The 24764-nt window shown below is 36.8% G+C and overlaps 2 protein-coding genes across 2 annotated transcripts in view; both read right to left on the bottom strand.

Moving 5' to 3' along the window:
* Positions 1–19353, bottom strand: part of ect2l (epithelial cell transforming 2 like) — a 23861-nt gene extending 4508 nt beyond the window's left edge. Inside the window, exons 1-14 of the mRNA XM_015395287.1 lie at positions 19160–19353; positions 11525–11637; positions 11272–11434; positions 10823–11078; positions 8892–9087; positions 8485–8500; positions 8188–8353; positions 5642–5770; positions 5157–5543; positions 4982–5085; positions 3192–3260; positions 2914–3023; positions 2684–2831; positions 2510–2583 (exon numbers count right to left, since the gene is read on the bottom strand). Coding sequence (XP_015250773.1) covers positions 2510–2583; positions 2684–2831; positions 2914–3023; positions 3192–3260; positions 4982–5085; positions 5157–5543; positions 5642–5770; positions 8188–8353; positions 8485–8500; positions 8892–9087; positions 10823–11078; positions 11272–11434; positions 11525–11637; positions 19160–19303 — 2075 coding nt within the window. The 5' untranslated portion in view covers positions 19304–19353. The remainder of the gene's footprint in view (positions 1–2509; positions 2584–2683; positions 2832–2913; positions 3024–3191; positions 3261–4981; positions 5086–5156; positions 5544–5641; positions 5771–8187; positions 8354–8484; positions 8501–8891; positions 9088–10822; positions 11079–11271; positions 11435–11524; positions 11638–19159) is intronic.
* Positions 19354–23025: 3672 nt separating this feature from the next.
* Positions 23026–24764, bottom strand: part of ccdc28a (coiled-coil domain containing 28A) — a 9401-nt gene continuing 7662 nt past the window's right edge. The window contains exon 6 of the mRNA XM_015395284.1: positions 23026–24440. Within this exon, the coding sequence (XP_015250770.1) occupies positions 24386–24440 (55 nt within the window). The 3' untranslated portion in view covers positions 23026–24385. The remainder of the gene's footprint in view (positions 24441–24764) is intronic.

Here is a 24764-nt window from a genome sequence, read left to right as displayed (position 1 = left end):
TTTTTTTTTTTTTTATAAACTCAATGTATAAAATTCTGTTTAAAGTAACAGATTATAACTGAAAATGTCTCCCAAACTTTACTGGTTGTTGATTTTCTTTTTTCGGACCCAGAAGATTTTTAATAGGTTACCCCTGATTTAAATAATAAATGTAATGCTTAATTCTCATCTCGGGGATATGGACATATTATAAATTATATCCTGTTAGGTTTATTCTTTATTAGTCATATGTATTACCTATCTGTCAGCCAGATTAGATGAGGTGGACGGCCTTCCTTTGCATGGTGTATCACATTTTGGATATGAAGGCTAATTAGGACAGTCCTTCTGTCTGTACAATAAGCACAGGATAATGATACATCCTGGAGCCAGATTGATAACGAAGAGCTATCTGTAATTCTGAGGTTCCTGCGGAAGTTGCTGGGTCTACCGCGGAGCCTGAGCAGCATCGCCCTATACGGAAAGAAGAACATGCTGAAGCTCCCCTTCAGCAGCCTGAATGAGGAATTCAAGGTGAGCCAAACTAGGGAGGTGCTGCAATACAGAGAGTCATGTGACCCAAAAGTCTCTCAGGCTGGTATCGAGGTCCTGACGGGGCGGGAAGACGCTGTGGAAGTGGCGGAGTCACGGCTGCGGCACAGGACTCTGGTGGGGACAGTGGCTCGGGGAAGAGCAGGCCTTGCTAGCAGCACAACATCTTCTTGCGGCGGGATGGCAAAGGAGAAGAGGAGGAGAACGCTGCTCCAGGAAGAAGTGCGAGCAGCAGTGAAAGAAGAGCGGGCCGGCAGGGTGCTTCAAATGCGGCAGCAGGGAGCCTGGACGCGATGGGAGCAAGCAACAGAGCGCAAAGTCACGTGGACTGAACTGTGGAAAGCCGAGCCCCAGCGCATAAAATTCCTGGTCCAGGCTGTATACGATGTACAGTATTGCCAAGCCCATCTAACCTGTTCTGTTGGGGGAAGGTGGAGTCACCAAGCGTGTGCCCTGTGCCAGAAGAGAGGGACCCTGGAGCACATCTTGAGCTGCTGTCCGAGGAGCCTGAGTGAGGGGTGCTACCGCTGGCGTCATGACCAGGTCTTGAAGGCCATAGCGAACACCATCTGCAGTGGAATAGCCCATTGCAAGCGCCTCCGCCCAGCAAAGAAAACTATCTCCTTCATCAGAGCTGGAGAAGGACAACCAGCTGGTGCCAGGGTCTCTTCCTCTGGCCTGCTCACAATGGCACAGGACTGGGAGCTGATGGCAGACTTGGGGAAACAACTGAAGTAAAAGCACTTTACACTACATTCACGCACACAGTCATGTTTGCAAGCTACATTGTAGCCACAGCTGCCCTGGGGCTCACTGACAGAAGAAGGGCTGCCATACACTGGCGCCACCGGGCCCTCTGACCACCATCAGCAGACAATGCAGGTGAACTGTCTTGCCCAAGGACACAACGACACTGAAAGTCGGAGCCAGGGCTTGAACCGTCAATCCTTCGATTTCAGGGCAAACTCCTACATCTGACCCCACTGTGGCCCTAACATGTGTTGTGTGTACATGTGAGCGCATTGGAGCGAACTGGAGCGGAGCGGAATCCGTTCTCCGGCCTTTAAATTGAAAACCGCTCTGCGCCCCACCATATTTCTTTCACTCCGCTCCACCGCTGGCTCAAATCACATGCTCTGACTACCGCCCATGGTTTCATGTGACTTCATGTTCCTGTGGTTGGCCAAAAGGTCGACATGGGAGTCAGGCGCTGCATGGTGATTTACCCAACCAGCTCAAAGAATTAATTTTACTGACTGTCCATCCCTTTTTGTGAACACTTTCCACAGGATCTCTTCCAGATAGATACTGTTTAGTATTCAAACTGAACTACTCTGATCAATCTGAGTTATGCCAGCTTGCAATACGTCATTTACTGCAGTTGACTACTATTTTTTCAACTGTTAAAAAAGCAGGTTAGGATGTTAAATAAACAAATGAAGAAAACATTGAAAAAGAAGGGGCACCCAAAAAATTTGGAAGCCACTGATTTATTGCAAGCAGAACTGGGTTGGTGTCATTTTGGCTTCTCACATTATTCAGTGGTCTCCACAGAAAGTCAGTAAGAGTTACTCATTGACTTGGCAAAGTTTTCACTTCGGATGCTCTTTGTAATATAACAAGAGCTCATTTTTCCAAACTATTGAAATTCCCCCTGAATCATTTTTGACTTACTGCAAAAGGGTAATTGTAAAGTTTTCCAGCCAAAAGAAGACCATACTATGACAAATTATTGTTCTATTGGCAGTTAGGTTTGTTAATAAATAGTCCTTTGATACACAGTTCTTGCCTCTCTGCATATGGAACCACTCAAAGCTTTGTAGAAACCTAAACATGCTTTACATATGATGACATTGCCCCAAATTGTGATAAAATCAACTCCTTTTTTTTTTTTTAAACAGAGTTGTCTGTACTGTAGTGTACAGTGCTCCCAAATATAACTGTTTTTTATATCACATAAATAACCACATGTTTTTACCTCAGCATATGTGTCGGCAGAGTTCTGTCTGCTCTCTTCAGAAAAGCCCGAAATGCAGGATTTGCTTCCCTGCACTAAAACAGACACAAGGTTGACACAACAAAATTTTTCTCCGTTGTAATATTCCTCTGAGAAGACTATGATTATTATAAAGCTATATTCTTTGTAGATTACCTTATCGATGGTGCGGATGGTGGTGATGTAGTTATTCAGGTAGTTAGTGTAGATGTTAAGTTTTGAGCAAAACTTCACAAACACATCTCCAACACACTGCTCTGCACCCCAATGCTGCAGCCTGGTCTGTAAATCTGCCTTAAACAAACTTAAAAAAAAAAAATTCTGCCTTGCCTGGTCCTGACAGCAGACTCCTAGAAATTATAAATCAATCGTCTATGTACCTTTACCTGTTTAGTTGGACTATCACTGTAACAGGGCTGAAGATGATCTGGATGTCGTTATAGCCGAGGATTGGTCTGCTGGAGTTGAAAGCTGCCATTAGAGGCTCTTGGTACACCTTTACAAACAAGAAAAGAGATGATAACAGAATAAGCCATTGCATAGCTACATCAACAAATATATGTAATGCCATAAGCTATCAATTATGGTCATTGAGAACCAATGGTTTATTTTAATATTGACAAAGGAAGTTTGAGTCTTCTGTATTCTCTGCTGTTATTCCCACTCTCTCCTCAGCTTGAGGGCAAAGCAGCTGCTTCTTGCTTGTCTCATCCTCTTTTGTGGCTGCCAGCCACTAAAGAGACCGATGAATGAAAGGCCATGCAGGCCACAGGAATCATAACCTTCTGACTGCCAAAGTTAAGTGAGTCTGTTGCTAATCTCAGAACCAGACTTTTCAAAACAGACTTCCTGCAATGTTTTACTCTTAGTTTACAGGACATTTTGAGATGTCAGAAACTGGAAATGCAGAGCATCTGAGAAGAAAGGGTAAAGAAGAAAGCTTTCCTGCTCCAGCACTGACATGTTGAGTTTTGGAGATGCCTCGCCTTTCTAAAAGTGAGATCAGAAGTTAAAGGTCTGGCTAGGAAGTTAGGAAATGAGTTTCCATCTAAACACTTAATATACATATGATGAATGATGGGGCTCTGTTTTTCCTTAAGAATTTTGTTTGGTTCCCCCTTTAAAAAAAGAACTGTGCCCACCCTTGCAAATTTGGTTGAGGACCTCCTCTTCTTCAAACCCATGCCTCCTTCTCACTATAACTACTGCAGACATTTTTCTGTGCCTATTTGCTCCTGATTTGCTAAATAAAATGCAGTAAGCAGTTTAACGTTTGCGGGTTTTGCAAGTTTCAAGGAATTGCATTAGCATATAACTCATTCCGATGATCAGCATATGTTCTTAATATTGTTTAAGACAAACAGATCAAATTGTTTGCAAGTGAAAGGCAACAATCTGCTGAACTGGTTGCATATGCCTTGAAGTTGGAACATGTTTCTATACAGCCAAACCTTATCATTTTGTTTAGATATATTAATTGTTAAAGTGTGCGACAGGTTTACCTTCAGCATGGCTCTTAGCCTTCCCAGATAAAGGCATTCACTGTGGAGCACCTCTCTACCGACCGAACATCTCCAATCCAAAGTTGACTAAAGAGGGGGGAAAAAATGCTTTATTATGTTTCCCAATTATGGATTGACTTCTGCTCTACTGTTTTTGAAGGCAAAGCATTTTTTAAATTGAAATGTGAAAAAAATGCAATACAGAAATTCCAAGTTGAAATAATTTTAATACAAGAATGGTTATGAGCAAAGTTAGAAACTTTGCAGTTTTCTTAGATTTTTAGAGAATTTATATTTATTTATATTTACATTCTTTAGAGATTTTATATTTTTTTATGCTCTTTTTTCAATTTTGGGTATATATTTAAAATTTAAAATTGTATGAATTACCTTGTTCACAATTCACAATTTTTATCAAAAAAATGTTAAAAGAATTGAAACAGCTGAGTCTATAACATGACATTTTTTTTTTTAAATCAGCAAAAAAAAAAAAAAAACTATTATAAAAAATATTTTCAAAAAAAACAACAAATTCTGGTAATACAGCAATGTTATTCTCAAAACAATTCTTTGAGGAAAATGTTTTCCAAATTTTCATTTCTGGATTGCAATTTGTTTTTAATTTTACTTACAAAATCAGTTTTTTAAATGTAAAAATAATAGAACAAATCAAACTTCAAAGCTATTCATTATAAGCAGAGCAGAAAGGGTGAAAAGAGAAGAACCTGGGGTAGATCCTGCATTAGGCCTTCATGTGGTGCAGTCTGACCATTTGCTGCTTGTTTCCTCTCACCCTCCTTTATTTCAGTCCATCTGCTTAAGAAGCCGGAGATAAACTCCACAGGTCTGCTCTGAAGGTTTGAAGACAGATAAAGATTTACATGAGCTCATTTTAAATTTTAAATTTCCACTTTTTTGATTCATTTAAAACATACATAGAGCTATTTCTCACCTCTTTCTCTCTAGTTAAAGTTGTAAGTCCCTCCGTCAGAGCTTCACTGAGTTCTCTGGACACACACAGCTTATCAAGGGATAATTGTTCCCACAGAAAAAGTCCTAGAAATAACCCAGAGATATGTTAAACTAGATCAAAGTAGAGCTGTGTCCTCATTGAATTTAAAACTCACCCAGAGCTCTGCCTCTGGCCTGAACACTAGCCTGCTGAAGCTGAAGCCCCAGGGTGGCCCTCAGTCGTACCAAACCCTCCTCCATCCACTCAGCCTGTCTACACCAGTTCAGCACCACATCGTCAAAAATATACTGCAGCGCTGGAGCTGCCTGCTCCTGTTCTACAGATGCAGCAGCACCATCACCACTGGACCATTCACTGAGGACTACATTAATAAGAAACATAAGCCATGACCAAAAACAACAGCTGTTTTGTTTTTGTTTGTCTTTTCTCTTTGGTAAAAGTAACTCACTGTTCTGGAAACTTCCTGTGGCGAGACCCAAAGGCGCTCGAACTACCAGACCAGTTAGAGTGGAAAGATTACGGATCAATGTAAGTCCTGATGCTGCGAGTAAGAAACAAAATAAGGGCAAACAGATGATTTAGCAGATCCTAAAAGTAATTCACAGATTTCAGTGGGTGTTAATAAAAACATAAGTGTACCGGATGCAGCCAGTGGGCAGAAAATGTCTATCCCTCCACCTTGTTGACCGGGTGCCACCAAGGCGAAAAGCTGTTCCCAGAAATCCATTAAATCCGGGGATGATAAAGTTCTCTCGGACAGAATACTGTCTGAACGTAAGAAAAATGGAAATTTAAATAAACAGGATAACAGAAAAAAAAACTAAGGGACCATGTCACAAAGATATCACTCAACCTGTCTTTGTTATTTAAAGGGGTATATTGAAGTTTAATTGCATTTTTTACATGTTTAAACCAATAGCTCACACCTGTTACTTCCAAAATGTGTTTGGGAATCTTTTTGTGTTTCCAGTTTGTGTGTGTTTTTTTTTTAATTATTTCTGCTCAGTTTGTTAAACAGCGTAGCTTTTATTAACAAGAGCCTCATAAAAATCTGGTCTACCTTAACCCTTTAAAGCCCGATTCAATAATAAAACAAAACAGAAAATTGCTTTTTTTGGTTTGAAGTCCTTATTTGGCCTTTTAACAAAATATGTAAAAAGAAAAAACAGAAATACATTTTTGATATTTTGATATAATTTATTACTTTGCGATAAGTCAAGATTATTTCTTGTGTAGTCTTCTGCCCTCTGTTATCAGGTATATCTGATTGTGTACAATAGGATTTTGAGCAAAGTTTTTACCATTAAATTATGCAAAAGGTGTCAGACGCAAAACATTTCAGAAACCGTATGTATCAAATACGATACATTTGGCATTATAGGGTTAAGCGATTGATGCGGAATATATAGAAGTTGTGCTCGTTCTTTTCCTGTTGGTTCATTGTGATCAACATATTTAATCCTCAAGTGGTTTTGGCAGCTGTTATTTTTTGTCCTTACCTATCAGGCCACTCCTATGTAAATGTCCTGGACACACCACTGCAAAAGACCTTCACTCAAAAAGCTGCTTATACTTTGATGAAAGTGGCAATGGTATTTCCTTTGCCACATTAAGGCTGAAAATTATGGTGGAGGGGCAGAAACCTCTTAAAACCTCTTAAAACCTCTTATTGTTTAGATGTCTGAATGGCAAAGAAGTGAACTGGGACTATTTGGACTTAAGAGTGAAGTACAAATTAGATTTTATTTTAAGTTTTCTGTGGAGCAACATTCAAATGTTGTTTTTTATCCTGGAGACGACCAGGTGACCTTTATGTCCTTAATGAGGTTCCTGAGTCCATACATTTTGGGTGTTGTAGATGCTTATTTATTGGCACCCACTTCCTGACAAACAGCTACTTACTAATTACATAGGTAGCTGATGATGGGAGAAAGGAATAAAAGGGGTGGCTACATGTAGAGAGAGAGAAGGAGACAGCGGGAGAGAGAATGACTGAGATGCTGCCAATGCTTGAGATTTGATTGGATGGGCAAGCATGGATGGGAATGAGGCCGACCCATACCTGGGGGAGGCACAATGGAACTGCAAGACTGTAAGGATTTAGGCAGTAGTTGGGCCATAGAGAGGTGCACCGGAGCTATGCATGAGAAAATAACCCATCCAGGACTAGGGCTCGAAGGTTGACCTCAAAGGGACCCCAGAAAGTAGTGGTGAACCCTCACCATCATCTGGCTGAGACTGTCGGAAATAGTAATGTTGGTGTAGGACCTTTTTTTTTTAGGTTTTTCCATCACTAGTGGGCTGACAGGGAAACAAGGTATGAGAGAGAAATCGAGACATAAGGCAAAGGACCACAGGCAGATTCAAACCCGGGTCAGTCGGATTAAGGCCATCGAAGCACAGTCCATGTTGGTTTTGAACCTTTAAGCTTTTCTGAGCATCCAGCTACACTTTAGGAAAAGGTTTTATTGACAATCCAGTTTCTAAGGGTTATTTTCTATTTGAATTTTCAAATTTCAATCTGGCTGATTTTCTGGCCCAACAGTGGCACTGTTTGGCTAATTAGTTTGTCAACCTAAAATAATGATAATACCACTCGGCCACCAAAGCCAACCCACTGAGTACAAAGGATTCGAAAAGACGACATGATTTACCTCCAAACGACGTCTACATTTGGTTGAAAAGTGAAAAAAGTTCAGCTATTATCTAATACTGGACTGAAATGAGACAAAATAAGATTGAACAAACAGCACAATTTTCAATAAATTGAATAAATCAAGACCAGATTTATCCTAAAAATCCAACATCTGAAAGACACCTGGTGTTTGGGGGGCATCTTTATTTAGCATTAGAACATCTTCACGGCACGTGTGAATGGCCAGTTCTTCACCAGGATTAGAGATCTTTGTTCTCCAGTTTACCCTTGGAAAAAATTACTATAAATATCAGTTATCAATACTCACTTTTTTAAACTGTAGTGACCGATATTACTCCTTATTAAAGGTATTAAGAGAAATGTTTGTCCTACAGTTACAAACAAACAGATATCTAAGAGTTCAACTTTCAAAAGGAGCTGATGGTATATAATGGATTACAGAACGTTGAATGTTAGTTATTTAAAAATCGACGCTAGCTTTAGCTCGAGTAAATTTACCTAAAATGAATAAGGTCTGATGAAGACTCACCATTAACGAGATAAATCTCCTCTGTTCCTCCTGGAACTAAAAGCCCAATCCTTCGCACTTGCTGCCCTGAGACGGCCCTCTCCACCTGGGTTAAGAGGGCCGAGAGAGTCCCTCTGTGGTCATACAGAACCACTATCACTTCAGCCTTCAGTCCACTGAGCACCAGCTAAAAGAAAAAAAGATAAGACATTAGTATATAATCTCTGCATTGAATGATATAATCAAATGAGAGATTTTTAACTGAAAACTGAATCTTTAACTGAAGATTTTTTTGTTTCTTTGTCCGTTTTTTTTTACCTCATAAGCAGGAATTCTGTTGGAGAGGAGCAGAAGGAGGCCAGCAGAGACTGTCTGAGTTAGTGAGGCTGACACCTTATTTACCTTCAACGATCTTTTAAAGCAAGAAAATAAACATTCACATAAATATATGTATATATAAGCACTCCATTGTACATTATACAGCTTCATACAACAATATTTCCAAATTAAAACATATGATCAATCTTCACATGGTTTAATGTTAACAGAATAGATGCAGGTTCTCAGAACAGGACACTTATAAGGGTTAAATCAAGCGGAAGTAGCCTTTTGCCTGAAAGGTCATTATCTTTATAAAATAATAAGAAAGTTTCTCTCTATTTGACAGAGTTGACTAAAAATTGCAGCAGCAGAAGTCTTCAAGTGTAAAATTAATAAAAAATCACCTGCTAGCACTTGTCACCTGAGCTCCATCGAGAAGTTGCCCTCTCTTTGGACTGATGGGTGGAGACTTGAGTGGCCAGCAGAGGGATGGCAGAGATCTGATGGTTAAATCTGAAAAGGACCTTTCTGTCTGAGGACTTCTGAATACCTCTGATTTTGGATTAGAACCCCATGGTCTCCTGTGCATCATGGACAACCCTGGAAATATCACACAAATCCAAAGAAAATCTGTTTTTGACTTTCATTGGGAGAGGAGAGTAATTTGCACATTACAGCAAAACCTGACAGGTTCGCAAAAACAAACAAACAAAATCGACTGCTCAGCCATGAATCATATTTTTTAAAAACTTTTTTGTAAACATCTATATTTTTAAACTGCTGTATCTCACAAAAGTTTTCATGTTTTTATACATTTCGAATAATTCTCACAGAAAGCATGTCAGATTCTAAAAGCTTCAGCATGAACACATTAGTAGGTAATGTGTTTCAGTTTACCTAACGTAACCCCTATGACCATTCCTGAACAGCTAGGTATGTCCTTATACACCCTACTGCTAAGTTTAAATTGTAGCTAGAAATTTCACACTTCTTCCAGTATCCTAGCAACCAGCACAGCCAAACCTTGATGTATGTCTAAATAGCCTAAACATAGAGACAATTAATTGATCTGCATTAGTTAATTAATTACAGTTGAACATTATTTTGCGTTACAGAGATGAACATTTAGCTAATGATGTTATGAGAAAAGAAGGAAATGCTGTCACTGTAGAAGTTAACTAATCAAAGCATGTGAATGAACCTTTAGAGATTTATGCTCGTTTGCTTGGGCTCTGTTGATTGAAATGCTTAGATCAGCAGCTGTAGAAACGCTAGTGATTCTGGACTTTCCACAATGGTTCTTAATTGTTTTTACAATAATTTTTGGAGATTTCCACAAATACTTGCATTGAATTTCCAAAAACATGAAACTAAAAATACCAGTGATCTATATTTCTAAATTGGAAATTATCTAATTTTTGGAACAGGACTAAACACTGTAAAACAATAGTTTAAGGTGTTGATGGTTTGAAGGTTTGAATCAGAGGCAATTCAACTAAACCAGATTAGGCTACTATGACAAGAATATAAAGTTAGGGGTTGAACAAGTACTGCAGAATTTGAGAATAGAAGTAGAAGGAAGTAGGAAGATAAAAAAAATGGTTCTTATACTCTCAAGCAGCCAAGCTTATAGCAGCATCAACTTTTAGCTTTGTTATAACTTCATTTGCATCTATTTAGATGAATCAATAAAGAGGATATTACGAATACAATAAAAAAAATTCTGTGAATGTAAGAGTAAGAGGATCCAAATATTTGACTGGATTGTATAGAGATTTATGCTTGTTCTTCCTCTGCTAAATGAAATGCTTAGATCAGCGTTCTGCAAACTGCAGCTTCATAGCCACACATGAATTTTCCACTATTACTTTTTACTTTAAAAAGTGATAAGGAATTTTTTTTGGGAGTGTTTTATAAGAACTAATGCAGTTTTTTTCATGGAATAACTGCAATGATCTTCCACATCATGAAGGAAAAGTACCAGTAGCTGTTTTAGATGTTTTTTTTTTTTTGTTAAGTTGGAAACGATGTGCTGTTTTAAATATTTTTCACAAACATTGTCATCATTCCATCAGAAAAAATGATATTTTATGATTTAAACTTTTCTCAAAACCTAACAATAAAGATAAAAAGGCAATGCTCCAAAAAGGACAATAACCTTTTGGACATATGATTAAAAATTACAATCAATTTAATTTTTTTTGTCATGTTGAATTAAATGTGAAACTTGCAGATTCTTGGTGTAGATCAACACTATTTTTTGAAGATCCTCTTGGTAAAAGTATGACTAAACAAAACTTAATTTACTAGAACATCAATATTTATAATGACTCACTCTTCTCCCCCTGCAGTGCCTCTTTGATTTTCTGTCTAACCCTTCTCTCTTTACTCCTCTCCTCTTCATCCTCTGTCAACCCCGTGCTTGGCTGATTGAGGGTCCCAAATATCTTGGCTGCCTCCCGAGGAGGAAACCAGTCCAGTGTAGAAACACATGAGATGTAGTGATACTTCCAGGCTCCAAACTCCTTTTCTCTTGGTGCATAGGGAAGAAACCAGCCTCTCTTGATACACCGGCCTGACCAGAGACAGTCCTGATTGAAGATAAGAACAGATGCTTTCACCCATTTGCTAAATAAGAGTTTCCTCATATTAAGCAATGGGGGTTGAAATCATGGCAAAATTGCATTGAAAAAGTCTTTAAACTTATGTATTTGTACACTTATTGTTCTTTCTAAATGTTCAACTCATTAGAAAGCCTACGAATAAGTCAGAAGAGTACCTCACCTGTTCTGTCAGGTATCTCCAGTGCCAACTGACCTGTGCGGCACTGCAGAGGTCCATAGGGGACAGGAAGGACATAACATACAGAGAGAGAAACCGTGGCAGTACAGCTGTGAAGTCCGCTCTAGTAACAGGGACTGTCTCATTAAGCATATCTCTGCAGTACCTGAGTTTGTGAAAGATACAACAAAGGGACCAGAATGCAGGTTCAGGGCTGAGACTTTATAACGACTTAAAGTGTTGGAATGAGCCTTACTTAAGCTGGGACTTGGTTGAGCGCATCAGCAGGGAGTGCAGGAGATGTTTCCTCTGTGAATCGTTCCACAAATCAAACCAGTGCAAGGAAAGCTTTACCCGCTCCTCAAATAGCTTCGATTAAACAAGAGCAAGACATGAAATGAGGCCAAGCAATCACTCCCAAACTTTCTCATGATGTTGACAACTATTGGTGTTGATATTATTAAGGGAAATTAGATTCTAAATTGAATGTCTGGGGTTTCTAAAGTGATATTCGTAGAGGTTTTAATTTACCCTATTTCAAAAACCTCATATATCAGAGCAGCTCTTGTGAAAGAATGTCTTGATTAAATGACTTAATCTTGTCTGCTACTGATGGATGTATTAAGGAAGGTTAACAAAGGTATTAAGGAAGGATAACATATTTAATTTAGTTTATGTCTATGAAACAAAATTACAACACATGTAATCTAAAGGCACTTTACAGAGACTCAATTGGTAAAACATGTTTCAAAGGAAACCCAGCTGATTGCATCCAGCGATTGACTTTACAGGATTCAATCCTCCTGGATGAGCATGTAGATCATTTCTTGCATTATGTTGTTTACCCTACAGCTATTCCCCAGAATGAGCATGCGTCTAAAACTCTTTCAACAGGAATAAACCCCTAGCACAGGCTCAAAAGGACCAACTTTGGGTCTTATAGGGCTGATGTCCTGCAGGTTTTAGAGGTTTTTCTGCTTCCACACAGCTTATTTCCAGTGATAGCTGATTAACAAGCTTTTGCTGAACAGCAATCTTCACACTCAACAGATTGGTCAATACCACCAAAAAACTTGGTTCAATTTCATCAATCTGGTTGGTAGTTATGTGTCCAACCAATCAAATGTGGTATAGTTTTAACTAGTCTATATTGGTAAAAGTCAAAGCAATGAACATTGGTCACATTAACCAAAATATTGGTTAAGTAGAGCAACTTTAACAGCAAAGAACAGAACTTGACACAACAATCCTTCCATTGAAAGGCAAACTCGTATCTCAAACACCACTGTCAAGACTAACATCTCTTGGAATTTAATAGTACTTAATACTAATGTTTTAACTAAGGTGATCCAGGATAAGCATGCTGTATGTGTACAAATCACTGTAATTGTTCTCTAGGTCCATAAGTATTACACACTACACTAGACACAACCAAACAGTCAGAGTAGATACAACCAAACAGTCAGAGTAGTAAACCATCAGTTACCATTTTTATTGGTTGTCTGGTTAACCAATTAAATTGGTTGATCTAAAACCAATGGCTTGGTCAGAAACTGACCAAGCTATTGGTTAATTAAACCAAAACTGGTTTACCAATTAGATTGGCTGTTTTTTCAGGAAAGTCTCTATATCAGGGGTGTAAAACTGGTTCCAGAAAGGACTGTATGGCTGCTGTTTTCCAACCAAGCAGTAGCACACCAGATGCCATTCATCTAATGAAGTCATCAGGTTAAGACTTGTTACAAAACCCAGAAAAGGTGATGGGATAAGTAGTACCCCTAAAAGATAAAATGACTATATCAACTAGGGTATCAGAAGGCCTAGTCACAAATTCAGGATTTGCTAAATAAGTTTTTCCAAACTGTTCCCTTAAATGCATGCTTTGTCTGGTATAAAGAAAAATTCTGCATTTCTTGCTACGTTTAAACAAATTTTATAAGCACTACACACTAAATTATGTTTGTCAATGTGTAAAGCATGCTATATAATACATGTTATTGACAGGTCACTTCTTAGTATTTGCAGGGACAAATGGGTTTGTCCAAAATGTTGGTAGGGACATGTCCCTGTTGTTCCTATGCAAACCTACCTCCATCAAGGGGACATACAAACAGATGCCAGAGCTACCTTAGCTCTTGAAGTGGAAATGGAACGCTTCTACTCAAAGTAATTCCCTAATGGCCGAGCTTTAAGCTCCTTGAACCCCCAATGGGGTAAGCAGTAAGTGATCCCAGGGGCTATATGTTTAAATGCCCCCATGTGTTGGGCTTTTGGCTCACAACTATAACGATGACAAACATCAAGGCAAGTGGAGTCCGACCTGGGACAGAAGCTCTTTGGCAACAGCCTGGTGGCTTCTCCTGGTTTACGCCAAACCAAATGACCGACATCCACTACTAGCCCCAACATCTGCAGGGGGCAGTGCTACACTGGTAAAAAATCTAAATCTAGATAAGTCATTTTTTTCTTAAAATAAGTGAATTTGTTCTTGTATTGAGGAGGTAAAAGAGACATTTTGCCAAGGGAACAAGAGAGTTTACATTTAAAATAAGAAAACACAATTACATTGTCTTAATTCAAAGTGATTTTATCTAATTATCTTATTTCAAGAGTAAAAATACTTATTCTATTGGCGAATGAGTCTCCTTTACCAACTCAAATTAACAGTAAATACACTTAATTTAAGAAATTTGTACTTATTCCTAGGTCATTTTTCCAGTGTATGTGCTCAAATCTAGACCTTCTCCACATTTATAACTCCTTCTACAAAGCTGATCACAGGAAGAGACAAATGTGCCCTTGGATCTGATTTCAAAAAGATAAAAATGACCTAATTTGATGTAGAAGACCTTCTATGTTGGTGAAAGTGACAAATATATGAAGTAATCATACAAGAACAATCATATGTAGTATTATGATTAAAGTTCTTAGTTAAAAGAGCTTAAGCGTAAAGTTAACCTGGAAGGCTCTTATTCAGCCTAACCTGGAACACCTGCTGACGTCCCTCACTCAGTCTTAGCCAATTGACAACGTGCCGCAGCCGCACCATCTCCAAAGCCATTAATTACTCAAGATGCTCTTCATTAAGACGAAGGCCCAGCTTCCCCATTCAGCACTTCAGCTGAACTTTGAATGCATCTGCTAAACTCCATTCATGCTTTGATTTAAATCTGTTGCACATCTCCATGCCTGGTAGATCCAGTTCTCTACCCTTTTAGAATCAGCATCCTGCTCCTGGAGTCTACTAGGACTCACCAAGGCCTATCTTATGCTCACCCATTCATGACGCATTCCATCCAATTCCACTTTATCGCCCCTATGGGTCCTTATAGTGCTACGACTTCTCACACTGTTTGATGTGTCCATTATTAGAAATGGATTTTTGTTATAATTATTATAGAAACCTTATTGCTCGCGTAGCCTTGACGTAAATCTGATTAGCAACTTACTGGAGGTGGAAGGCCTGTAAAACTTCCTTCTCCCTTCATATAGCTTTATGTTCTCTTAATTTCTCTATCCTGTAGATACTCTTGCATGCAGTCAATAGACAACCCATCATCTGAGCATCACATCTCATCAGGTGTTCACTCCTCTTGGCGCATAACCACACATCTGTCCTCTCAGCATCCACTGTATCGTCAGTTCTACTAATCTCAACAGCTCCTAACAATGGATGAATCAGATTCAGTAGCAGCCCTGACTCAAACCAGTGTAACTGCCTTACACAAAGCATGCTTGTAGCAACAGTGGAGAGAAAAACTCCCTTTTAACAGGAAGAAAGCTGCAAAACCAGGCTCAGTGTGAGCGGCCATCTGCTGAGGCGTCCTGGGGTTCAAAGAGACAGAGGCAGACATAGAGAAAGAAGCAGAGATGCAAAAGGCAACTGTAAACCAGCTCCACAGGTGGCCTGGAAACAGCCAGGCAGATGAGCTCCAAGCCAGCTTCCATATCAGAAGATGTAGAGAGCCCATTCAACTAGTCACAGTCAGAGAAACAGGACTACACTGAAAAACAGGCCAAAATCCAACATCTATAAACAAAGGTGTTGATGGCAGCAGCACAGCTGATATGTCTCTCCAGGATGGTGTCACAGCCAAACAGGAACAGNAATTAAAAACTAAACCATCAAACCAACACTTATTCAAAGTTAACTACCAACAAGATGAAGTTAAACTGTTACCATGTTGTGTTTGGGTGACTGAAATGCAAAATGTAAGAAACGTAAATGCATTTTCTAAGGGGATTTAAAAAATGTGAGGTAAAAAAAAAAAGGTGAAAAAAGGGGATTCGTTTCTGATAACTTAATTTAGAGAATTTGCAAATGATCTTTTAAATTGCAGTATAGTATGCCCTTAAACTAAAGCACTGATAGAGCACTGAGACCTAAAAAACTCTCTAGTTATTTTAAAAGATCTTTATTAGCAATAGAGTTGGAAAAAGGAAGTTGAACTAATAAATCCTTAATGTACACAAAATAGACACATATGACAAAGGAAGTTAAATGCACAATATTTGTTTAATCAACATAGAATTGAAATCAAGCAGCAGGTTAAGAAGTAACCCTCCTCCCCTTCAGTGGTGAAAATCAGACATAAAAAATAAATTCCATTCAAATAATTAGATTTTCCTCCAACTTAGATTCAAAAACTTGACATCAGAAAATATAAAGTCATCAAATAAATCTGAACTAAAAAGGCAAATATGATTAAACAATCAAACCAATTAATAAGGCATGGATGTGATTAAAACATCTGGATTTGTGTTTTTGTAGCATCAAACCGACCCCCTGCTGACGACACGCTCAGTGGGTTGCATGTTTCACAAGATGTGCAAATGAAGTGAACACTGAAAGGCAGCAGCTGGATCTCCTGCCAGGCTGTGCAACAAAGATTTTTATATATGAACGTTATTCCTCTGCTGTAACTCAAAGCTGCAAGTAAAAGGTAAACAGTTCTATGTTAAGAATTCAGCAGTCGGTATGGAGTGAATTAGGTTCCAAGATTGTTGCAAAAAAACAAATTTTGTCAAAAGAAACTTGAGAAAAAAAAAAAAATTAATCCAAAAATGAAACTTTGAATAAAAAAAAAGAAATTGAGAGTAACTTTTATTTTATTGTGACAATAATTCTGAATTTATATCAAAATTATTTTTTTTTCCAATTTACAACTATATTATTTTAAAATTGCGTTAAACAGATCACATTCTCTTTGCTTTTGACCAATAAAAATGTTGCTAACATTCAGCAGACCAATAGAAAAGCTTCTTGCATCTTAATCCAGAGAAAATCTGCCCCCAGAAGAATGTGATCTGTACAATGCAAAAAAAACGTAATTTGTAACACTCAGCCTAAAAATTAGAAAAAAAAAATTAAATATGGAAAAAAATACAATAAAAATTGTTATGTTAAACAAAATAAAATTGGCAAAAAAGCAATGTTACTGTTACAACCTTACTTTGATCAACACAATTTATAAAGGTTAAATTTCTGAAATGCATTTCTTTTGTTTGTTGCTTGCAACAACATTTGGAACAAATTTCACTCCATAACCTGGTGCATATTGAACAAGATAACATCTTAAAAAGCATTAAAAATATGTTTTAAAGTCTTAAAGTGTTCTAAAGTTTGATCAAACCTAAGATCTATCTGTCCTCATCCTGTGTCTAACAGTTCCAGAAGAAAACACAGAGAATCCTGATTGACACCCGATGGATCCAGTGAAGATAATCTGAAACCACATTCAACCCGAGGTAAAGCCGAGAACGAGCCAGAAAGAAAACTCTGCCTAGATGTGATTTCAGGAGAGGTGCAGGAAAAGCAGATCATCACACGTTTGCCGTCTTCAGGATTTCCTGACTCTCTGCGAGATTCAGCTTCTGTCTGGAGGTGTATCAAGTAAAGGAAAGGTAACTTTCAGAGACAGGATGAGTAGTTTTTCAATGAACCTTTGCTTTCCTTTTTCCTCCTTACATGGAAAACACTTCAATCAACCCCAAATTCTGCATATAATACCTGTGCAGTATGTAAAACAATCCAACCCCGCTGTTATAAAATCATTTGGACATGAACATGTCACTAAACTACAATCAATCTAAGAGGGAAAAAAACAAGAATCACTATTCTGTGTTTAAAACAAAGGAGAAATTGAAATTAGATAGCTTTAATAATGGTCTAATAAATGTAGAACAACAAGGAAAAGATTATATTTATCAATTTGGGGAGTTAAATTGTGGAACAAATTAAATGAGAACCTAAAGCAATGCCGAAACATATTCCTTTTCAAAAAATTGTACAAAGAAATTATTTTCAAAAGGTTTAGAGAAGCATTGTAGAAAGTTTTATTTGTGTTTTTTGTTTTGTTTGTATACATATTTATGTATGTATATGTGTAGGTAGGTATATATTTATATGGATATATATAGCAACATAATTATAAATATTGTAAATTGAAGAAATACAAGATTTAAAGGGGTAGGAGCACATAAGTTTTACTTCTTCCTGCTCCTTTTCGCACATTTAATAGAGGTATAACTCAGGAAAGAATGGTACCTTGTTTGTTGTTTTTCTCTCCAATGATTTTAAACATTGTTTTATTGTTTTTCTCTTGCATGTTCGAAATAAAGAATCCAATCAATCAATCAATCAATCAATCAATAGAATCCAATCAATGGTACTTAGTAGGAAAGTTATAGAAGTATAAATGAGTGTAAAGTTATTTGTACTGTTGGAAGGACATTTAGAAAAAGCACATCATCATATTTAAATTACTCAATAAAGCCTGTCTTTAATGCAAAGTACACAAATCAAATGTTTTTTTCACACAATTTAAATCTTTGTGGCAAAATACGTTATTGAGTAACAAAAAAAAGGAGGGACAGAGATGGCAAAAGTACTCACTTTCCATACTTGAGTAAAAGTACAGATACTTGTGTTAAAAAATACTCTGGTAAAAGTGGAAGTACTGATTAAACTTCTTTACTCAAGTAAAAGTAACNAGGTTTCTTCTTGTTTAAATTGTAATAAGGGATCACTGTCGAATCAATAAGTCAGTGCAATCAGCTGGTTTTCTTTAAATAGAAAACTTTTAACCAGTCTGTGACTTACAAATAGTTGATTTGAATAAAACTTTTGAATGTACATTTTCTCTGTATAAGTCTCTCCAGGTTGAATTTCTGTGTATATTTTCAAGTAATGAATTGTTTTTTTCAAATAAAGAAAATTCTATAAAGGCATTTTTTTTAATCTGTACTAATATTTCTATGATTTTTTTTATTAATTGCATTTAATCAATTATTGAAACGATGGTCAAGAGACTTTGTAATCAATTAACCATTAACTGTAGTATAGGGACTCTATAACATGCCTTTAGAATAGAATTCAACTTTTATTGTCATTCCACTGTCACAAGTACAGAGCAACAAAATGAATTCTCTGCATTTAACCCATCCCCTTGGGGAGCAGTGGGCTGCCATTGTGAGGCGCCCGGGGAGCAGTGTGGGGTTAAGGGTCTTGCTCAGGGACCCAGAGTGGCAGTCTGTGGGAGTGGGGGATAGAAATCACAACCTCAGGATTCAAAGCCCAATGCCCTAACCACTAGGCCACCACTCCCACACTTTAGCTGACAGATTATACCAATTATACCAAAACTGTAAAAAATATGTAACAACATTTTGCAGGATAAAAAAAAGCCTTTATCATCTGTCAGCTCTATCCAAAACTCCACAATTGGAAAAGTTTTAGTTTTACCCTGTTTAATTCTGTAAAAAAAATTATTGACAGATTAATCAATTAGCAAAATAATCATTAATTGCAGCCCCAGTATAGTCCCATATTCTCTCTTAATACAATGCATCTACGATTGTTGCTGTTAGAGGTGTACAGTGTAGTTTTAACCTGCAGGTTGCTTTGCTTGTTGGTCAGTGGGGTCCAACTGCTGAAGCGTCTCTCCATCCCCTGCTTTAGACTCCGCTGTGGCTCATAGTCCGTCCCGCTGAGCTGCCAAAGCTTCACAGAGTGAGGACGGCCTTTCAGGTCCATCTCAACAGAGCCTTCTGAACGTCAAGGAAAGCCACAAGGACTGCTTTCAACAGGCCTATTTAAGCAGAGGGGATCTGTTTCAGTTGAGTTGATGTGTACAGGGAGTAACCTTGGAGACACATCAACAATGGATGAGTGCATTCCGTTACACAGCCCATCCCATCCTGAGCATTAATAACTAACAATATTTGTTCAAAACAGGAGCAATAAGGACACAAACATTTTCATGAGCTTCTTTACAGGAACATTTAAAGACATTTGAAAGCTTATAGTAGCTAATTTATCAAAAAAAAAAAAAAAATTTCATTAAATTATTCAGGCTCATGTAAAAGTTCAATGACTTGTCTAATTTTAGGTTTTAAATGACGCATTTGAACCCTGTACTGATTACAAAAATGCCAACATGGAAAACATTTAAAATAATTCAGTGCAACACAAGTTACAGTGTTTATTGTTTGTTTTTTTATGGAGTGAAATTTATTCATTTATTTTTACAGGCAAAGAATATATTTTATAAACGCTCATTTAAAAAAAATGCTTTCAAAATGAAAAAAAAACAAACAAAGGTGTTGATGGCAGCAGCACAGCTGATATGTTTATATATATATATATATATATATATATATATATATATATATATATATATATATTTGTTTGTTTTATATTTTTCTCCTCAGTTTGTGCCTAATACAAATGTCTAGCAGACCAAAATAAATGTGTTTTCTGTACTCCAGAGGAAAGCAGACAGCCCAATGAAGAGAGAACAATATGATCTGAAAAGCATGATTTAAAAACACAATTTATAAAATTCAGTCTACATTTTTTTTTGTGTGTAGAGTAAAAAAAGGTGTAAATTTACACATCTACACAAGTTACATCTACATACAGTCTCCAATCTACAAATCTTGTCCAACAACAATGGAACAGAATTCACTCCATAAATATATCCTGATATAAGATGGAGCTTGGCCATTTAAGGCTTATTTGCGAGGAGGATGATTTTAAATTCTATTCTAGATTTAACAGGAAGCCAATGAAGATAAGCCAGGATGGGAGAGATATGATCTCTCTTTTTAATTTTCATCAGAACTCTGGCTGCAATATTTTGCATCAGCTGAGGGCTTTTAACTACAGTTTGTGGACTTCCTGATAATAAAGAATAACAGAAGTCCAGCCTTGAAGTAACACATCCATAGACTAGTTTCTGAGCATCAGGATATTTCTATTTTTTGCACTATTTCGCAGATGTGAGAAGGAAAACCTCTTTGATATGGGAATTAAATGACAGGCCCTGATAAAAAATAATAAGATATTTTACTTTATTATCTGAGATCAGTTTAATCCCATCCAAATGAAGTGACTGGCTAATCAGCTTCTTTTTCAAAGACTCTGATCCAAAGACTATAACTTCTGTTTTGTCTGCATTCAGAAGCAGAAAGTTAAGAGTCATCCAGGTTTTTATGTCTTCAAGACATGCCTGTAATCTATGTAATGTGTTAGCTTCATTTGGATTTATAGACAGATATAGCTGGGTATCATCAGCATAACAGTGGAAAATAATCCCATACTGTAATAATTCTACTGATTAAGAGCTTATATATAGTAAAGAGAATTGGTCCTAGCACTGATCCCTTTGGTACTCCACAGGTAACCATGGAGGAGGAGAAGGATTTAATTAATCACATCTAAAATGGAGGAGTAAATCAAAGGGAATACTTCCTTAGATAACTAGTGGGAACTTGATCTAACATAAAAGTTGAAGGCTTAGATTAAGACAATAATTTTGCTAACTCTGAAAGTTCAACTGGATCAAAGCAGTCTAAACTCGGTTCAGATTCCATGACTACCTCAGATGTTGCCTCAGTTTCTCTGTCCTGTAAGAAACCTGACCTGGAATAAACACTGTTACTTATTTATTCCCATTTTATAGTCCTTTTTTATAGTTTTACCCAGTTTGAGTTAAGAGTAGTAAATAACTTGCTCCCAGGAAAAGAACCGGTAGGGAAGTTCCAAGCTGCCTTCAGGGGGACATACCTTCCATATTTAACACCATCCTGAGATAAACCTATCATAGTTTTTTATGATCTAATTTTTAATAGAATCAATCTTATTTAAAAAGAATCCCATAAAATCATTACTGCTAAGAGCAGGGGGAAATATTATTTATTATCACAAATCCTTTTTCCATTTGTGTTTTCTGTTTTAACTAACATTTTAAATACTTTTCACATTTTTGTCTCCATTTATTATCTGAACCCTGTGCATTGCCTTAAGGTTTTACTTTTCCATTTAGCTTTTGCATAACTCTGCTTTAAAAGCCATTATTGAACTGTGTATAAGCTGTTTCTAAACTGTTCATAAGCTTTTATCAAGCTGGTAATAAGTTATTACTATACCGTTAATAAACTTTCATCAAACTTGTTACTAAACTTATTAGTTTATTAGTAAGAGCTTATAAATATAAGCTGTTAGCAACTGTAGCAAGGAATGATCAATGGATCATTATGTATACCTAAAACTAATACATTCACAGTGATTAGATGAATTTACCGTTAATCAAAAAAATAATTAAAAAAATTTTTTTCATCGAGATCATTTTTTGCCCAAATATAGTAATACCTCACTCCTGACATCTTCCGGCAGTGACATCACAGCGCGGTAAACCGAGCGCCATTCTCCCCGCTTAACAAGCAAAGTCAATAGGCACAAACAGACACATCTTCAATCAGCAGCAATTTTTTAAGATTTCAAGAGGACTTCGCCATTGAAATTTGTAAGAGCTATAGTTAAACTGACAATGCCCAAGTGCATGGCAGTTGGATGTTGTAATACATTGGCTAAAAGTTAACAAAAATGTGTTATTTCACCTTTCCGATTCATGTTCCTACACAGACGGGTTTGTCATTGGATTGCCAACTGGAAGAGGGAGGATTTGTCTTTGAACGTCTGGCCAAAAACGCGTTGCTCAACAGCCGATACCGCACCGTCACAAACCGGTAGGTGGCAGTAGTGTTCTTTGACAAACACTGATGTCTCTGGTAAATCACATTAAAATGAAATTATTTAACTCTGTAATGCCAAATGTATCATATTTGATACATACGGTTTCTGAAATGTTTTGTGTCTGACACCTTTTGCATAATTTAATGGTAAAAACTTTGCTCAAAATCCTACTGTACACAATCAGATATACCTGATAACAGAGGGCAGAAGACTACACAAAAAATAATCTTGACTTATCGCATGGTAATAAATTATTAATATCAAAAATGTATTTCTGTTTTTTCTTTTTACATATTTTGTTGAAAGGCCAAGTAAGGACTTCAAACCAAAAGAAAATATGACTGGACTTTTCCTTTAATAAAATTAAAAACTAAACCATCAAACCAACACTTATTCAAAGTTAACTACCAACAAGATGAAGTTAAACTGTTACCATGTTGTGTTTGGGTGACTGAAATGCAAAATGTAAGAAACGTAAATGCATTTTCTAAGGGGATTTAAAAAATGTGAGGTAAAAAGAAAAAAGGTGATAAAAGGGGATTCCTGTTTCTGAAAACTTCATTTAGAGAATTTGCAAATGATCTTTTAAATTGCAGTATAGTATGCCCTTAAACTAAAGCACTGATAGAGTACTGAGACCTAAAAAACTCTCTAGTTATTTTAAAAGATCTTTATTAGCAATAGAGTTGGAAAAAGGAAGTTGAACTAATAAATCCTTAATGTACACAAAATAGACACATATGACAAAGGAAGTTAAATGCACAATATTTGTTTAATCAACATAGAATTGAAATCAAGCAGCAGGTTAAGAAGTAACCCTCCTCCCCTTCAGTGGTGAAAATCAGACATAAAAAATAAATTCCATTCAAATAATTAGATTTTCCTCCAACTTAGATTCAAAAACTTGACATCAGAAAATATAAAGTCATCAAATAAATCTGAACTAAAAAGGCAAATATGATTAAACAATCAAACCAATTAATAAGGCATGGATGTGATTAAAACATCTGGATTTGTGTTTTTGTAGCATCAAACCGACCCCCTGCTGACGACACGCTCAGTGGGTTGCATGTTTCACAAGATGTGCAAATGAAGTGAACACTGAAAGGCAGCAGCTGGATCTCCTGCCAGGCTGTGCAACAAAGATTTTTATATATGAACGTTATTCCTCTGCTGTAACTCAAAGCTGCAAGTAAAAGGTAAACAGTTCTATGTTAAGAATTCAGCAGTCGGTATGGAGTGAATTAGGTTCCAAGATTGTTGCAAAAAAACAAATTTTGTCAAAAGAAACTTGAGAAAAAAAAAAAAATTAATCCAAAAATGAAACTTTGAATAAAAAAAAAGAAATTGAGAGTAACTTTTATTTTATTGTGACAATAATTCTGAATTTATATCAAAATTATTTTTTTTTCCAATTTACAACTATATTATTTTAAAATTGCGTTAAACAGATCACATTCTCTTTGCTTTTGACCAATAAAAATGTTGCTAACATTCAGCAGACCAATAGAAAAGCTTCTTGCATCTTAATCCAGAGAAAATCTGCCCCCAGAAGAATGTGATCTGTACAATGCAAAAAAAACGTAATTTGTAACACTCAGCCTAAAAATTAGAAAAAAAAAATTAAATATGGAAAAAAATACAATAAAAATTGTTATGTTAAACAAAATAAAATTGGCAAAAAAGCAATGTTACTGTTACAACCTTACTTTGATCAACACAATTTATAAAGGTTAAATTTCTGAAATGCATTTCTTTTGTTTGTTGCTTGCAACAACATTTGGAACAAATTTCACTCCATAACCTGGTGCATATTGAACAAGATAACATCTTAAAAAGCATTAAAAATATGTTTTAAAGTCTTAAAGTGTTCTAAAGTTTGATCAAACCTAAGATCTATCTGTCCTCATCCTGTGTCTAACAGTTCCAGAAGAAAACACAGAGAATCCTGATTGACACCCGATGGATCCAGTGAAGATAATCTGAAACCACATTCAACCCGAGGTAAAGCCGAGAACGAGCCAGAAAGAAAACTCTGCCTAGATGTGATTTCAGGAGAGGTGCAGGAAAAGCAGATCATCACACGTTTGCCGTCTTCAGGATTTCCTGACTCTCTGCGAGATTCAGCTTCTGTCTGGAGGTGTATCAAGTAAAGGAAAGGTAACTTTCAGAGACAGGATGAGTAGTTTTTCAATGAACCTTTGCTTTCCTTTTTCCTCCTTACATGGAAAACACTTCAATCAACCCCAAATTCTGCATATAATACCTGTGCAGTATGTAAAACAATCCAACCCCGCTGTTATAAAATCATTTGGACATGAACATGTCACTAAACTACAATCAATCTAAGAGGGAAAAAAACAAGAATCACTATTCTGTGTTTAAAACAAAGGAGAAATTGAAATTAGACAGCTTTAATAATGGTCTAATAAATGTAGAACAACAAGGAAAAGATTAT

This window comes from Cyprinodon variegatus, unplaced genomic scaffold, assembly GCF_000732505.1.
Source record: "Cyprinodon variegatus isolate N-32 unplaced genomic scaffold, C_variegatus-1.0 Scaffold734, whole genome shotgun sequence".
NCBI lineage: Eukaryota > Metazoa > Chordata > Actinopteri > Cyprinodontiformes > Cyprinodontidae > Cyprinodon > Cyprinodon variegatus.
The sequence above is the reverse complement of the archived record's forward strand: the minus strand, read 5'-3'. Positions and strand labels throughout refer to the sequence as shown.